The sequence below is a fragment of the Grammomys surdaster genome, unplaced genomic scaffold (assembly GCF_004785775.1).
Source record: "Grammomys surdaster isolate TR1022 unplaced genomic scaffold, NIH_TR_1.0 126158, whole genome shotgun sequence".
In the NCBI taxonomy this organism is placed as follows: Eukaryota; Metazoa; Chordata; class Mammalia; order Rodentia; family Muridae; genus Grammomys; species Grammomys surdaster.
Window position 1 is genome coordinate 3,539,123 of NW_021620966.1, and position 17,948 is coordinate 3,557,070.

The window sequence follows — 17,948 nt, forward strand, 5'->3', positions numbered from 1 at the left end:
ATCCAAATTGAGAGAGTCAGCCATAGACTCATAGAAAGCCAGAGCCTTTCTGTCATAGAAGGGCTCTGGGAATGAAGTATACATGGCAGATGTGACAGAGGTGACATTAACCTGACTTCCTGTATTAATGTATCTGATGAATAGGAGAATAAACTCATCAAAGATGGGAGCCTAGGAAAAGGGATCTCCTGAAAAATGGTGACATTATGGTGTCATTGCTGCCTGAGAAAGAGGACTGGTGACCTGGATGCCCTCACACTCTCCCCTCCCCTTTGGAGGAAGTGTGTATCTGGCAAGATGTGGATGTCAGGATGTTTCAGTATGATGTTATTAACATGAAAGCCATTTAAATTTCCTGCTCCTGTGCTTACAATGCAGACTTTGGATGATTATCTGACGCCATGTGCAGGTTTAATTGCAGGAAAGAGAATACACTGGTCATAAGGTTTTGAGTATTTTTAATGTCATAGCATTTATTTTGTATTATGGATAACAACATGGTGTTTGAGCATACTTTATCTTTCCGTATAGCTATCTCCATGGGGAAAGTTTGCTGATCCTGTGCTAGCTCCCAGTGTGAACACAATAATTATAGCAACTAAATTCAGTGTGGTATGTTTCCAGCACTGTCTTAAGTTTATTAGTTAATTTAATCTTTATGTCAACTCTATGAATAGTCAGACTAATTTTACAGATGGGGAAAGTGTAAATAGAAGAGAATGTGTCACTTGCCCAAGATCAACCCAGTCAAATAAGAAAGAAACTGAACTTTGAACTTAGAACTAGCTTCCTAATTCTAGACCATAGCTGCCATAATATACAGTCATTCTATTAATTACAGACCAAAATCTCTTATTTACCATTCTCAAAAATTTTTAAACAGAAAATGTGAAAACAAAAAGCTTTTCCAAAGTACTCCTGAAACACAACCTAATGTGATATAAAGTAATTTGTAGAGAAAGCCAGTAACTACTTTGTATTGTCTCCTCTTCTTCCCTTGGTGAGAATAATCATGTAAAATTCTTGATTGAGTAAGGCTGTTGATATTTTACCTTGGGTGCTATCACAACATAATATATGTGTGCTGTCTTACAATTCAAAATTTCTGAAAGTATTGCATTCAAAACCATAACTCTCCCCATGAGCTTCCAATAAGGGCTGGGACGTACATGTGAACAGCTTGGAATTCTGTTTGTGTATTTGGGTTTAGAAGGTTGTTGCATATGTAGTTGGCCCTGTGAATTTCACACCATGATGATTGAATAGAATATCTCAGCTTCAAAGGCTGAGGTCAGAGGCTGGAAGTAGTCCAGTAACCCAGGTGTGGAATGGTGCCCACGGAGTCCTGTGAAAACCAGCCTGCCAGCATCTTGGTTCTAGATGGTTGCATGAGTAGTGAGCACCAAAAAGCCTGTTTTACTATTGAATTTCCTCCAAGATCTCAGATGGTCTCTCACTGTTGGAGGCTGAAGACTCTGGTGTTAGAGCTGATGGACTGTGAAGGCCACATATTGCAGAAGACCTAAGAAGATGGATGTGAAGCCAATCTATCCATGCATGCAGTATAGGATTATTTAGGATTACTCAATCATTTGCCAGAATAACAGTTCTATAAACACTTAAAATGACCAAGAATAAAACACAACCTTGCTGATAAATAGCTAATGTTTCAGATCCTGTAGACAGACAGAGCTGAGTTTAAATCTGGCTTTTTTACATGCATTAGTCATGATATCTTAGGAAATCTTGCTCATTCCCTGCATCCGTGTTCTCCCATATTTCAAATGGGATAATAGTAGTTCACAACAAATGGAGATATTGTGGAGAATTTATGCTTGTAATGAATATAACGTTTTTAATGAAGTTCAAAAGCTTAAGCACCAGTAGCTGTTGTTTTGACATCTTTGTTAGCCAAGCAGTTCCATTAGGTCCAGACACATTATAACAAATTAAAGTGAAAGAGAAAGAGAGGACTCGCTAGTATCACATAAGAGAGTTTAAGTAGCCTTCATTGATGAGTTAGCACTGAGTCAGAGTCTTCAACGAATAAGCAGAATTTCAGTAAAGAGAGAAGAGAAGGTAATCTGGGAGAAAGAAATGAACTTTCAATGATGTGATCTGTACAGATAGCTGGTAAAGTTGCTGTGCACTCACTAAAATGTCTGGAACTAGAATTGGCTCATGACTGCTAAGCCTGGAATTAAAATAAGAGAACAGACTGAGATGCTAAAGGGGAGAAAAACTCAAAAATCCATAAACAACAACAGTCCTGGAGAGTGATCAGAGACAGGGCTGGGAAATGGTGAACAAGGATAGGAGGGAAGGAAGGCTTTAGGGGCAAGAGATAGCAGTGAGAGTTCTGTGAAGTTAGGAGACTTAGAGAAGAGCCTATTGTTTGAATGGATGTCAAAGTGGAGCTCGGTTTCCATTGGAGAGACGGCCACTCCAAGACCCAGAGGAGTAAACATAGAATGAATAGTCTTTAAAGGGCAGAAAACCTTTGGTTTAAGTCTTCCTCGCACCCCTACTACCTGTGCAAACCTGAATCACATGAATCATAATCATATGTTTCCATATTTGAAAATGTAAAGCCGTTGCATCGATCTGGTAAGACCGGTGTGAATCTAGAAGGGACTAATCCATTTAAAGTGCTTAGGAAACTGACTGGCTAATGACATACCAGTGTGTACATCTGGGACTATAGAAACTGATCAATGCAAATTTAATATCAGGGAAAATAATGTAATAGTCATCAAATTACTTCCCATTACTCAGAGGAGTAGGAGATATTGTACAACAATTCAAGTTGGATATCTGAAAAGAAATAATGTCAATGTCAGATCAATTTAATCTTCCTTATTTGAAGGATAATACAGAAAGGTAAAATATAAACTATAACTGAACTGACTATGCCTTTGTCTGTTTCCATGGCATTCTTTTAAGGCAAGGCTGCAAGAAATTCTTTAGACCATCATGCTCACAAGAATGTTTTGTAGAAAGCTACCAAGTGTTCAATGAAATAAGTAAGTTTGATAAATATCGAGTCAAACTTTATGGCAGAACTTCTAGACATTTCTAATAATGTGATGTGAATATGTAAAAATTAGTAAAACAAAATTTTCTAATTCTTATTTTGCCATAGAATTTAAAAAGATGGTATGTGTTTCTGTGTATGGTGTGTATAGGCAAGTATTCACATGTATAAACCTTGTATGTACCTGCATACAAGGTTGCATGTGTAGATGAATCAGAATTTGTTTTGCACTGTTTGAGAATTTGTTGTTTGCTGCTGCATAAACTTGTATAGCTGGCTCATGAGCTTCTACAGCAGAATTTCTCAACCGTCCTAATGCTGTGAGCCTTTAATACAGTTCCTCATATTGTGATGACCCCAAAGCATAAAATTATTTTCTTTGCTACTTCATAATTGTAATTTTCTATAGTTATGAATTGCAATGTAAATATCTCTGTATTCTGGTGATCTTAAAAGAACCCCCATGAAAGGGCTCTTTGATTTTAGAGTGGTCATATGTGATCCCCAGGTTGAGAACCACTGTTCTACAGTCTCTTATCTTCGTCTCTCAGCTCAGTGTAGGACTGCTGGGATTATAGATGTTCACTAATATATCTGTCTGTAAGTCAATTTTGTGTGTCCAAACTCTGGTCCTTGAACTTACATATAAAGTGCTTTATCCACTGATCTCAAGACTGTTATAGAGTTTTGCTAAGGGTAGAAGTACACCGTTTGAGAAGGAGATATACAGACATTATATTTTGTTAGAGATGTGGATTTTACAAGGAGATTATTAAATTGCATTTAGAAAAAAATTATGCATAAGAGATTGAGTATTGCTAATTAATACCTTTATTCATTATCTGGACAAGAGGAATCAAGAAAATAATGATTAGGCATTATGTTGTACAGAGCTTCTCTCAACTTGAAAAATAAAAAAAATTTAAAGAATATGTAAGGATGCATTATTTAAAAAGAAAGGAATAAAGATCATTAGGGAGACCAAAAAAAGATGCCTTTTCTATGAAGCATAAGCTTTTTAGGAGAAAAGAGAAAAATCTTGATGAACATGCATATGTCTTTAAAGGTACCGAGTCTTAAATATAAGCATAATGAAAAAAACATTATAGGAGAAGTTCTTACTTGGCATTGGCTGAGCTTATCATAGTAAAAAGCACAGAGTAGTGAGATATATCCAGCAGACAGGGTGATTCTATTTTCAAGTGTTGGGACTCCATACACTTCTTTCCTGGTGCTACACGTGTCATGGGCAAAGGCTTTGAGTTACTTACTCTAAAATGGGATAGTTTGAGAGCTCAGGGACTCCCATCAAGGTCCCAGTTTGAGTTGTTTCTAAATGGAGTTCCTAAGTGTGAGTGTCCTTGAAGAGGATCTTAAAACAAAGATCCCCTGCCTTTCTAGCTCAAACCTGTGAAGATATACAGAATCTAATACTGTCCTGCCTCCTTGTGATTCTAAGTATAGAGATTGCTAGTGATTAGTGGCATCTGTAGTCCCTTCCTTTCCATTTCAATGAGCTGAAGTTTTTTAATGGAAATATGACATCCTGAGTGTGTCTCTTAGACAGTTGTCTTATACCGCATCAACTAAAGTTAAGTGAGGATGTGTGTGTGTGTCTGTACATGCATGTGCTGATATATCATGTATGTGAGAACAACCAATATGGAAGGGAAACAGTGAAAATGCAATAGGTTTTAGAAAACAAAATGAAATTCAAAGGGCCTTTTAAAAATAACATTAAAAATATAAAGTAGAGATAATTAGCTAGACAAGAAAGGTGCCTCTTCGGAAAGCTTTGTAGAAAAGAAGAGCTTGGTACTTGAATTGAAGAATCATAATAATGGACTTCTAAGACAGGCAACCAAGTATGAGACAAGGAAACACTTTCACAGAGGATGGGTTATGTGTTGGGAGATTGTTAACCTGCAATAAATAAAACCAGGACAAGAAGAGTTATTATACTACTTAGAAAAGAAGAAAGGGTCAAGATGAAGAGACTTTCAACACTGAAGATAAGAAAGAAATTACATTAATAAAGTTGTCCAAAAGAGGACAAGGTTGTCTTATATAAAAGAATCTTAAAATAAAATTATTTTGTACACTTTGTGACAGGTGTTATGCAGAGCATATCCCGTGAATTAGCTTCTTAATCTTCTCAAAATTCCTGTGAGGGGAGAACTGTTATCCTCTCCTCACACTAAGAATGGGAAACAGGATGTTGGAGAGGATAGATTATTAGCAAATACACGAATGCGGATTTGATCTTGTAACACACTGCCAAATTGTGAAAGTGTTTATTGCCATTTTGGGGTGTTTTAATCACAGCCTGAACTGTTAGGGAATGTGTTAATTTCAAGACTTTTTTATATCATTTTTTAAGTCCTCTGTCAAGTTCTTGCTGTATTGATGATTGGAACACTGAATTGATCCTTTAGGCATTGGGTCTATATGTCATTCTTTCAGCTTGAACACAGTTATGAAAGAATTACACTAGTTCACAGAAGGCCAGTAAAGTCAGAAGAGGGGGTAGTTAAACAATTAGGGAAAGTCAAGGAGGTCATGGTCACTTGGCGAGGACTCACTTGTTGCATTTAATATGTAAAAAGTTAAGGGAGTAAAAAACTCATTTCAGGAAGGGAGATTCTCAGAAACAAAGTCTTCCTAGAGAAAATATTCTGAAAAACCAATTATTTGAGAGATAGTGAGTAGAACAGGGCTGTGTCAGGGTGAGGCCAATGTCTTTAATAGTAGCCTATCTGTTGCCCTTCTAGTGACCTTGGCAAGTTTTGGCCTTAAATATCAACCAGAATGCTAGAAAGTATGTGTGTGCTTGGTTGTCTTTTATATTCTCCCACTAAAGGATCATCAGAACTGGAAGGTGATATGTGGGCCATTGTCACTTAGGGAAAGCTTTAAACTAAGTTTGACATCTGTGATGTCAGGTAGTCAGACATCAGAGACCGCAACAGATAACCTCAGGAAATCTCTTCCAAAGTTGTGAGTTCATGGTTTCCAGTGACCACAGAAAGTTCACAGTCCCCATTAATAAAATTACCTGAAAAAAAAATCAACATTTTTGCTGAAAAGAGTTTTAATGTGTTAAGTTTTGTTGCAAGAAGTAGGTTTCCCCCTTAACACAGAGAGAAACTGAACATTCTTACAAAGGGATTATTTTTTAACCTCTGGGAGAACTCTTTTCTGCTTCATAGAAATTTATCCTAATTTCATGCCCCCACACTTCATAGCTTGTTACCTGGTCCATTACTTTGACATGTAACTTGATAAAGCTCAGGTTCTTGTGATATTGGTTTTCAGTGCTGGCTTCTCCCAGCTGCGGCTTTGAAGTACCAGATAACATTCTTAGCCTTGCATGGAGCCTGTGGCTTGCTGTTCAACTTCTCATTGTCCTGTGGCTGTTCTGACTTCTTGCTGTGCAGTTCTATGGTAATCTTGCCCATTCTCTGCCTTTTAAAGAGGCCAGACCTTAGGCTTTTCCAGGTGGCTAATCATTCCATCCTCAGAATTGTGTAGATTATTCAGGAAATAGTTCTTTTACTCCTTAAGTATGTAAAGTTTGGCCTTTACATATGCAGGGATGTCATTGGGGTATGTACATGTGTCTTAGTGAGTCCTGTGAAGAAAGATACTGCCTGTGCGCTTTCACAAACAGACAAAAAACTGTTTTCTTCATGTGGCACCCTAGGCTTACAGTCATGCTTTTTACCCAAAGGCATCCACTGCTCAGAGAATCCAGAGCAGGCACAGCTCAATGGCTGGCATTTGGGAAAAGCCAGCTCTCTTACTAGGTGATATTATGGGCCACCTAGAACTGGAGGGGCCAACCGTCTCTGGACAGAGCATCTTTTGGTAGAAATGGAACTGTCAATACTCAAAGGTTTCTGGAACTCATTTCTGGCTAGTCAGTATTGAGACTTTTCAAGGCTTGTACTATTGTCATGGAATATTAACTTGGGAGAAGAAAAAAAAGTCACCTCCCGTCTCACCTACTTAGAACAAAATTGCTTCTGTAATTTTTAAGAACTATTTCACAACACATTAAATGGGAAGGTTAGAGGACTGAATCTAACAGGCGATTAGAGTGCTAACACATGCTTACAAATGGTAAACTCAGGAATAGAAATCTTATTCTGCAATTTGAAAAGGAAAGAGACAAAGTCACAATTGCAAGTGGAATCAAGGGAGAATCAACTCAGCATGCACAGCACGTGTTGTAAGGGAACAGTGTTACTCACAGGTGTTTGCAGTGCCTTTGGGGATGGGGAGGTATGAGCCTGGACTCCAAGGTCGGCCCTGGTAATTCTTCTTACATTTCCCACAGTCTGGACCTGTAGTGTTGTGCTCACATTCACATGTCAGTTTGCTGTTGTCATACAAACAGGAAGTGGCATGCAGGTTGCACTTGCACCTAGGCAGAGGAGAGACAAAGAATTCACTGTCAGTCAAGTTGGTCTTAGCAGTCTAGCTACAGAAGGATCACGTGGAGCTCTCAAACCACATAGAATTTTTGTGCTATACAGAAACAAGTGTTGAAACACACGGAGAACCTGCAGGCTTAGACATAAGGAGCTTTGTAACACAGGCCATTTGGAAAAGGGACCATTGACATGTACCCATCTGCAGGTGCTATTCTGGGGCAGCCTAATACTAGTCCAGTCAGCATGGGCCTGAAGCTCACCTTGGACAGCTGTGCTCCTAAAGACTTCCCCCTAAAGCCATTCAACATATTGTCTCCAGTGGATGGTTCATCTGTGACATCAAAAGTTTGACAAGTTCATGAGTTTCTTTGGCTTTAAAGAAAGATATTGTCTTTTCCATAACATTAAGATAAATCTGATTTGTTGAAAACAACATGACAACCATTAAACAACTTGCTACTCGGTATTTTTCTAAGGAATTGACAGCTTATAATTAGGCTTTCTCATTCTGGGATTAAATAATCGCAGGAACCTTTGTATCAAGTCTTCTCCCTTCCCCCCAGGGGAGGTAGGACAGCAATCATTACACTTTTTATTCACAACATCTATCAACCTATATGGCAGTCACAAGGTCTCTCAGAAACAGGCCAACTGACTCTAGCAATCCTAGAAAATACAAAATAAAGAAACAAACATGTCTGTGACAGTGATTTGAGGTCACTAATAGTGCCTTATGAGGAGGAGTGGCATATTAGAAGCGACAATGGAACACATGATTTCCTAACCCACTCCCACATTCAAAGTCTTTGACAGAAATTGTGAAGTCCAACTTGCTATTTTTGTCAAGGCAGCAGGTAGAAAAATTGTCTCACATCCTTTCCAGGCCATACTCTTGAAGGCGGGGGAAACCTACCTTGACAGAATGACCATGAATAGGAATGTTCCCACACAGAGCAGAATGACCATGAATAGAGATATGTACCCACACAGAGAGGACTGGGGATAAAATACCAACATACGTCAGACTCAGAAACTGAAATGTCACCTGCGTGTAGGTGTGTTAAAATGAGAATCTTCTGTGAACTAGGTAAGAATAGCCAGGCCAAAGTTTTATAAAGACAAATACTGTGGTGTGGTATGGATTTTCTTTGGAGGAAGACGTCATAAACCAGAAAAAAATAGCAGAATACTTTTTTATAGGTGGAAAATGGAATTAACTACTGGTGTTATTTCTACATAGTGTATCTAGTAGCATATGTTGTATCTACATAGCAATGGCTATTCCCTTTTGATGCAAATGGGCTCTATTCACTACAAGGAAGAAAATGAATGGCCATGACTGTGACCTAGTAGTCCTTGAAGCAATGGCCATTCAGTCAAATCTCTCTGGGAAGACCAAGCCTTGGTTTCCTAATGTCTCTTCCATAATGAATAATACTTATAGCTATATCTTCCTCTGTGTACTTATTATTTGTGATAAGGTAGAAGGATGGTTTCATTAAAGTAATAGAAATCCAACTTAAATCAATAAATATATAAATAGCATTTTTTAAACATTCAAGGTTTCACCATCTGCCTAAAAGGAAAGAAGGAAGTAATTCATTTAAACAGTGTTTAATTGTCAGCCAGGCCCTAGAACAGTCTCTGATATGCAGGCAGTTACATGTGCTAGTGTATTTTATTAAAAGACCTTGTTCTTTCCTGACATTAGCACCTTTATTTATGGATGTGTTTGTACGTATGGAGGATGTTTGAAACCCAAGCACGAGAAGCACCAGCTCCCATTGATTTAACATCCTATCTGGTGCTAAAAATTTCAAATGAGGAAATGAACAATGTCACCCAAAAGAATATGCTTGTTTCGTCTTTGGAGACTGAGAATGTGAACAGTAAGTATGAACTGGATTATATATTTTGCAACTTTTAATATGTGCATACTCATAACTGCTCTTTGAGGTCAGGCAATTTCCATTCTAAAGACATTATATTAGCTGGGATAAAATATTCTTTGAATAACAAAAGTAGTAGATTGTTGCTACTATTTTTTCACAGATTTCTTACACTAAAAGATTCGTTCTTACTTGTCTAAAAGCTTGTTATTGAAGGTTCAACTCAGTACACAACCCTTAATCAAAACTCATACACATCTCCAGGATTTCTTTTGTGATCAGTTAAGTTACTTCCATGTGTTGGTTTGTTTAATTGTTACTTAAAGTTCTTTGTATTTTTTAAAAATTTATTAACTCAGTGTATGATTCCTTTTATGCTCTAGAAAGAGCAGTATCCACATGTACTTGGCCTTCTCCAGCTACTTTCTTGTCTTAGTTAAGGCTTTCTGCTGATGTGATAAAACACCATGACCAAAACCAACTTTGGAGGACAGGATTTATTTCATCTCACAGCTTATAGTTCATCATCCAGCGGTCCTAAAACAGAACCCTAAGTAGGGAAGAAACCTCTTGGCCAGAACCGAAGCAGCAGCCATGGAAGATCGCTGCTTACTAATAGTATTCTCTTCTTCAGTTTGTTTTCTTATACACTCTTGGGTTACCTGCTCAGGACAGTGAGCTAGGCCCTCCTGCAACAATTGTTACTCAGGAAAATGCTCCCCCCTCAACACTTGCCTACAATCCAATATTATGGAGGCATTTTCTCAATTGGGATTCCTTCTTTCCAAATAATTCTAGCTTGTGTCAAGTTGATGAAAGCAATATACAACAACAACAACAAAATCCTAAGCATGACATTGCTTCACTTGTCTTTTTGACTCTCATGTGTTTGCTTCTTCATTAACTCTCCTCTTTTTCACTCACTCCAAGGAGCAAGTGTCTCCTGTTAAAATCATCCATATCTTCTCTATGGGAAATTCAATGGATATTCTCACATGCCTTGGCTTCCTCAGAATTGTTGACTGTGGAATACTACTTTCACTTTCTGACTATGCCTACTGGCTGCCTGAGCTCAACTACCGGACCCTGTCTATTGTCTAGCGTCTGCACAGGCTATTCATTTGGCTTCTATCTTAATATTATCAGCCTTGGACATTCTTTTTCCTTCATTTTCTTCTGTTGTTTTAAGTTTTCTTCAGTTATAGACATTTTATAACCAATTTATCTTTCTCATCAACCCTCAAATGCAAAAATTTCCCTGAAAATATGAAGAAAATTTAAGGAGACTCAGATTCTCTATTTCCTCCAGGAGGCCACAGAAGCTTCTCCTGTTATCAGCAGGTAACAGTATGCAATCAATGTGTTGACGATCCCTGCATCTACGTCCTCATCACAGGTCTCTCCCACTGGTCTCAGATGTATTTATCAAAAATGCCTCGTGGTCCTAAGTTTGAAAGGACCCAAGCCAAATTTCTGAGCTTCCTTCCCCTATTTACAACCATTTCTGAGTTTTCTGTCTCAGAAATCATCATTTTGGCCAACGGGACCTCTTTTATCTCAGTTTACCAAGAATGGTTCATCCCTGTCACTTTCATGCTCTACCTAACTGCTCATCCCTCCATGTCACGCCAAGTCCTCAGAGGCCTGCTCTTTCGGTATCTTAGTTTTAGCAGAGATTATGTCCTTGGTAGTGACTATCAGTGTGACTTGGTCTTTTACAACAACTTCTAAACAGAAGTGAATACTGTAGTTACACTTCTCTCTGCACAACACCAATTCTTAGCTTCAATCAATCTTTTACTCAAATAATACCTTTGGCTCATTCCCAACTTAGAACTATTGTAAGACTGTGTATTATTATCAGGATAGGGTCTAAGCCCTGTGGTATACCTTCAAATCCCTGTGCAGTTTACCTCCTTTTTCTTTTCTAGCTTTACTGTTAAAAATCCTAACTCTATCCTTGGTTCTTTGAACTCTACATTACAGGAACTATTATAAATTATTTATCCTTACTTCAACATTTTCTTCTCCATCCCATATCTCTTTCACCTCTGTAATTCTTCCATTTAGATGTGAACTTTGAATGTTCAGAGCCTGGTTCCTACCTGATATTCAAACATCATTTGTCAGTCAATGAAATGCATTTCCCACCATGTAGAACACTAATCTTCCGTGCATCTACATGAATCTCACAATGTCTCTGCAATAGATTTGGGCTGTATCAGTTGTTTTTCTGATGTTGCCCTCACTGAGAGGCAATAGTCCTGTCTGCCTATTTATTGCAACAAACTCAGCATGGAGCAAATGTTTGACACATTATAGGTGCCCAGATGGTATTAGATGTTTAAACAAGTGACTAGAAAGTAAAGAAACCCTATGAAGGTAGAAACTTCATGTGTGTGTCATACTGTGTCTAGCATAGCAACAGACTGATAGGAGGGTTAGTAAGCAATGGAGCACATCTAACACTCTATGATGTATGCTAATATCTGTCACGTGCCTTGTTAGTTTTCACAAAAATCACTCCATACTTGGCAAAGAAAATTCTATCAAATTGGTGAGATCTTATAAACCCAATTTAATTTTAATTTAAACTCTCGTGGGTTTGCCAGATGACTGAAAATAAACCTAAGAGCTATCTCATAATGACCCTGAAAAATCTAGGAAAAGGACACAGCCCGAGGTGTGGAACAACATAGTCATGGTGGAGCCTGTGCCTTTTATCTTCAGGTACTCATGCTAGGAAGGCAACCCTGGTTTAGCTGGTGCTTGGTGAAACCTTGCTTTGGCACTGGATAGTGCTTAACATGTTCCGAGAAGTGAATCTGATGGTCCTGGGTGGATTTGCAGCTGCTCCCCCTAATCCTTGTGATAGTGATGTGTAAGAGCCAAGCGTGAAAAGTAGATGCAATGGTACCACAGCTTTGGCCTGTATTTGGAAGTAACTCCCTTTCCCTTTCCACAGCTCATTTTATCCTCATCACTCCTATTCCATTCAGAAGCCAAACTCCTTTATTTAGAGCCCTTGCCAACCAGAGTGACTTTTCCTCTGAAGGTAAAAAAAAAAAAAAAGAAAAAAAGAAAAAAGAAAAGAAAATGGATTTCAGTGTTGGCAGATTGCTCTCAATTCTTGATGCCATGACCTCTGGCCTTGTGATGGGTGGAGGGCAGATTTCTGATCCATCCCACTTGTCTCTGACAGATTCATTATTCATTTCCATGGTCATCCAGTTCCCATGTCTCCTGTCACTGTGGGAGAGGAAGTGTACAGGCAGAGATCTAAGTCTCTGCTGATAGTCAATATCTGGTGCTCTGAAGAGCTGAGCCTATGCACTCATGTTTACATACAGAGAACTCGTATAAAGATACTGAAGATAGAACTAATTGACTTGCATGTATCTTGAAGATCTATTTGTGTACAAGCGACAAATATCAGACACTGTCAAATAAGAGCCTCTCGTTCAGACTTTTAAACAAAAATAAGCTCTATTCTGTGCTCCAAACTTAATGAACACCAGCATGTTCTTGCTTTCAACCAGGTCTGTACTTCCTGTATTTTAGTGACCAGCTGTCATGAGTCAATTTAATCTTGCTTATAAAATCGCTCCAATATTTAGTTCTATGCCACCTGCCAGTAGGTATGAAAAACCCATGCAGTCTGCCCGATTTTTCTTTATAACTTAATATATCTATTCTGGGCCAGAATTTCCTGCCAGCTAGAGGTCTGTGTAGTCTATTAGAAATGTTTTCAATAAGGACACAGGACAAGGGGAAACTTTCTATCTAAAAGTAAAACAGAAAGCAGAGCCAAGTTCTATCTATCTTGCAGGTTCTAGGTTTATCTACTTTCTCCTGGAAGGATTTGTCATGAAGTAAAAGAAGTTAAAGCCTCACAGATATTTCAGGCACAGAGTAGGACCCTAGCAATGAAGTCACAAAGTCTAATGCTTTTGTAAAATTTCCACATGTAAGACTTTATGTGTTAGTGATCCTTTACTTAATGAACTGAGTCTCAACTCGCCTTTTCAATAGCTATACAAGATATGTTTTAGCCATTACCAGAACTGACCCGAATCTGCTTTTCATTACAGTTCCCTCTCTGGATTACCTTTGATTATATAAATGGTTTTAGAAAATGTGTCAGCATTGACATTGGAGCATTGTAAATATCTTTTAAAATAGAAGGGAAATCATATACAATGAGTCTGTCATGCTTTTCTGCCTCTGCAGCTCCTTATCTCGCTCTCCACTGACATGTGAGTTCCTGGCTCTTACCTCAGTAGGCTATTTGAAATGGAGTTTGTAATAAAGGAACTTACGGATTCCATATTCTGGTGTTAGCATTAAAAAATGTGACTCCAAATGCTGATGTTTCCACTTACTTGCTATTAACCCACAGATGAATTTATGGTGAATCTTGATTATTAACTTGATGAAATTTAAAATCATCATAAAAAATAAGCCTTTGAGCCTGTTTGGTGATGGAGATTCTAGACCAGAAGATCTACCCTAAATGTTGGTGAGCATTCCACGGGCTGAAGTCCTGGTCTGACTACAAAGGAAGAGTGGAGCTGAGCAGCATTCCCCACTCTTAGCTTCCTGACTGTGCTTGTAATGTAATGTAATGTTTGTTATCATCCGACACTCTGTGCCATGCCCTGCCCACCATGATGGAATGTTCTTTCAAACTGTGACTCAGAATAAGCCTTCTTTCCTTAAGTTGCTTTTGTTTGGTATTTTGCCAGAGTAAAAAGAAAATAATTATTTGCAGATGACTAACTTAACAAACAACGATGTGGAGCTAATGTGGACAGAATACTTCTAAGCACATGGCGCTGTACAAAGGGTTTTATTTGTTTGTTTATTTGTTTGTAGATACCACACATATTTCTGCAAATTTCATAATAATGTCAAGCGTTTGGCATTAATAACTACAGGTGATGCAATTGAACACCAAGGAGTTTATAAAAACCTCAGACCAAGATGGTGCAGTCATTCAGAGCATTGGCAGCCTGCCTCCAGAGCCCTGTTCTTAATGCTTAGGGGGCTTCTCTCTTTAAAGTATGGTTTAGCCTCAGTTGTTTTATTGATAAATTACAGACAACAAATGGATCTTTCGAAGGACTCTTGCGGAAACTGAACAAAATAATCCATGACCGCGGTGACTATCTAGCACAAAAGCCCCAATACGTGTCTTTTAAATATTAATATTTATATAATTGCCATGTCTACTATCAATTGAGCTATCAATTCTTCCTGTAAGTATTCGGACACCATGTATGAAGCAACCTAGAAATGCCTACAGGTATTCAAAAGGAAGACCATATAATCTATTGTATAGGAAGAGGAGACATACATAGAACATAGTCCATAAAATTATAATAGTTGGTCTATTTAATTATGATGGAATCAGGACTTAGGCTGATGAGTCCATATTGTCTCTAAGTTACAGATGATGAACTCACTTTCAGCCATTAGAGATACAACCTCTACTGTTGAAAGAATGTGGAAGGATAGAAGCCTCTGTGGCAAGTAAGTGTCTTCCATAGGTCCATGTGATAAAGGCTTGTTCCTCTGGTTTCTGCTACTGGAGAGTAGAGGAATCAGGGAATGTGGGTGGCATTGGATGAGGAACCATGGCTCTCAGACTGACCCAACTACAGTTGGGGAAAAATAGGTCAAACCTGGAGTGTCTGCCTGACAACTGAAAGGAGCAAGAAAGAAACATCTGCTTTGTTTCAGGCATATGTCTATTATAAGCTCATACTAACCTATCTTTGCGTGTGTATGTGGTTAAGTACTTAATAAACATAAAATATTATTACTACCATCATCATTATGTCTGGATTGATCATAATCCCACAAGGAATAAAAGTGGTCACAATTTTTTCCAGGATCCTCCTATTCATTCCTTCCTTTAATAACAGACTTGAGGGCAGCTTATCACTGAATGTACTTTTAGTAAAATATACAATATGTAAAGTGCAAGTTGAAGTAGAAAGTTGCTAATAATAAACTTTTTAAAAATAAGCTTCCCCATGCATGTGTGTGGAAGAGCAAAAGAGACTGGATCAGTGGGTTTGCATTTGGACAGCTGTACAGTAGGAGAAGACACCAGGAGCTAAGGAATTGCCTCTGCAGAAGAAAAGGACTACTTGCCATCCAGAGTGAAAGGTTCTTCTGCCACAAGCATTTTGAGTATCAACCCTGACTAATTGGAGTCTCTTCTTCTGTATATGGATTCTCACAGACATGCTTTAGAAGCACAAGTAATAGCAGCTGCAGATTTCTTTAGGGATTTAAAACAAAGATGAAGATCATGATCTGTCCTTCACCGACATCATGATCCTTTGGCCGTTTAAAAATGTATAAGGTTGTTTGCTCACCTTCAGAGTGACAGAACTGGGGCCAGTCTTTTCTGATCTTACTAAGTAAAATAAGCTAGATACCTTGCATCTTAAAAACCTTTTAAAAGTTTCATTTAACCCTTTCTTGAGACCCAAAACTTGCTTACAATGAATTGTCTGATTACATGATTCAGTAAGCTGCTGGTTATTTTAAGTGATATCAAAAATAGCCCTTTTCGTTTCCTATTTCTAAGCTAGCTAGCAAGGGTAAAGTGCCATGACTGTAAAATTAAAAATAGGAGCTTATACATTTCAGATAGTGCACTGTCTGAGATCGGTGCAGAGAAATGATGGTACTGTGTGACCTGTTACTAAACTTATGAGCATCCAGCTAATGGTTAGCCCAAAGAGAAAAAGACACTACAAGATGCATCCTGCAGTCCAAGTTACCATTCTGTTCTGAAGACTGGCAAGTAAAGAGCTTATTAAATTGAAACTAAAATAACCCCAGAAAAGGTTGTAATTAAAGGATGACCCCTGATGCTTGCTTTATTCATAGAGTTAGTGTACCAACACTGAGGTGTCCACACCCAGAGATATAGATTCCTACAGATTCCTAGCATTCAAGAAGCTAGGCTTTGTAAGAGATGAGACACTGTGGTCCTAGGAGCTTGGAGTCTGGAGAAACAGGAGTATGAACTCACATTTTTGTTTTTCGATGTACCTACTGTCTTCTCCGTGGTATCATTTACAACCTGTAATACTGGTTTACAGTGAGGACCACATCGATAGTCTTAGTAGTCAGAAGGACTTTTGATGTATCCAGGAAGTTCATATTCATCCATTCTGTGGCTCATACTAATGAACTCCTACTTTTTGTTTTAGAATCACACAGGGGACACTTTCTTTCACCTAGGTTTAAGTAGCTCCTCAGTGTGTATGCTTGCTTTCCTAAGGCAAGGCTTATCTAAGCAGATATATGAGAGTTAGAGTACATGGAGCAGGCTAGATAAATATCTCTATGGAAAGAAAACAGAATAGCCAGCTCTCTGTGCAGGAATAGAGCAGCCACTTCATCAGCCTTAGTCTGTACTTTAGTTTTCACTAAAAATTTTGAGAGGAAATTGAATTAGATTCCCATGGGTGGTATGGAAAATTGGGGGAAATAGGTTTCTTCTAATTCTCCTTTCTTGAGAAATAAGATAATATCCAGTAAAAAAAAAAAAAGTGTGTACCTGGCACAGACTGTTTTTATTCCCAATACTTGGTGGCCTAGTTTTATTAGCCTCTAGAAAAGACAAGGTTTTAAAGGCAAAAACAAATGACCAAACAAAAAATAAGAACAAAAACAAAAAACAAACACAAAAGAGGAAAAACTGGTGCCAATAAGAACCTGATCCCACTTTGTGACTGATTACCCAACTATAGCTGTAGGACGCGCATCCTGCTTCATGACCAATGATGCAAACTGTGCATCATCTGCAATGATGCAAAATGTAAATCTTAGAATTAAAGATTATAAAGCAAAGAAACAAAAGCACTTGTGACAGAATTTAAAACAGCAATGAGCTATGATGTAGTTCAAGAGAAATGGCATTACTAAGAAAGCAAAAGTAGCCCGTGGCCACTGGGCTCATCAATACCACTGTAATAGTCAGTCCATGACCTCCTGTCAGTTAGACATCAGAAGAGGCCTCAAAACTAGAGCCGTGAGAATGTCTTAGTGTAAAGAAATGGTTTAATTAATTTAACATGGGTCAAAGTCAGACTTTACACACAGTGAAATATGACCATGAAACCTGGGTTCAATTGCAAACACTGGCTAATTCTGTTCAGGTAAGTCTACTTATGAAACCCCATGTAGGCTTTTGTAAGAATTCTCTCTAGGATATTGGGATTAGAAAGGGGTATATTATTTAGGAAGAGACCATCAACAACATATCCTCAAAAGGAATAAAGGGACATAGGCCCCTTCTCTCTCCCTCTCCCTCTCCCTCTCCCTCTCCCTCTCCCTCTCCCTCTCCCTCTCCCTCTCCCTCTCCCTCTCCCTCTCTGTCTCCTTCTCCCTCCCCCTCTCCTTCTCCTTCTCCCTCCCCTTCTCCCTCTCCTTCTCCCTTTCCCTCTCCCTCTCCCTCCCCTTCCCCCTCTCCTCTCCCCCTCCCTCTCCCTCTCTTTCTCCCTCTCCCTCTCCCTCTTCCCTCTCCCTCTCCCTCTTCCCTCTCCCCTCTCCCCCTCCCCCCTC

At 38.7% G+C, this 17,948-nt stretch overlaps 1 protein-coding gene across 7 annotated transcripts in view; it reads right to left on the minus strand.

The window, feature by feature from the left end:
• Ntng1 (netrin G1) overlaps positions 1–17,948 on the minus strand; it is a 338,851-nt gene that overhangs the window by 78,867 nt on the left and 242,036 nt on the right. For all 7 annotated transcript variants that reach the window (XM_028757374.1, XM_028757371.1, XM_028757368.1 and 4 more), the window contains one exon: positions 7,288–7,460. In XM_028757374.1, the coding sequence (XP_028613207.1) occupies positions 7,288–7,460 (173 nt within the window). The remainder of the gene's footprint in view (positions 1–7,287; positions 7,461–17,948) is intronic.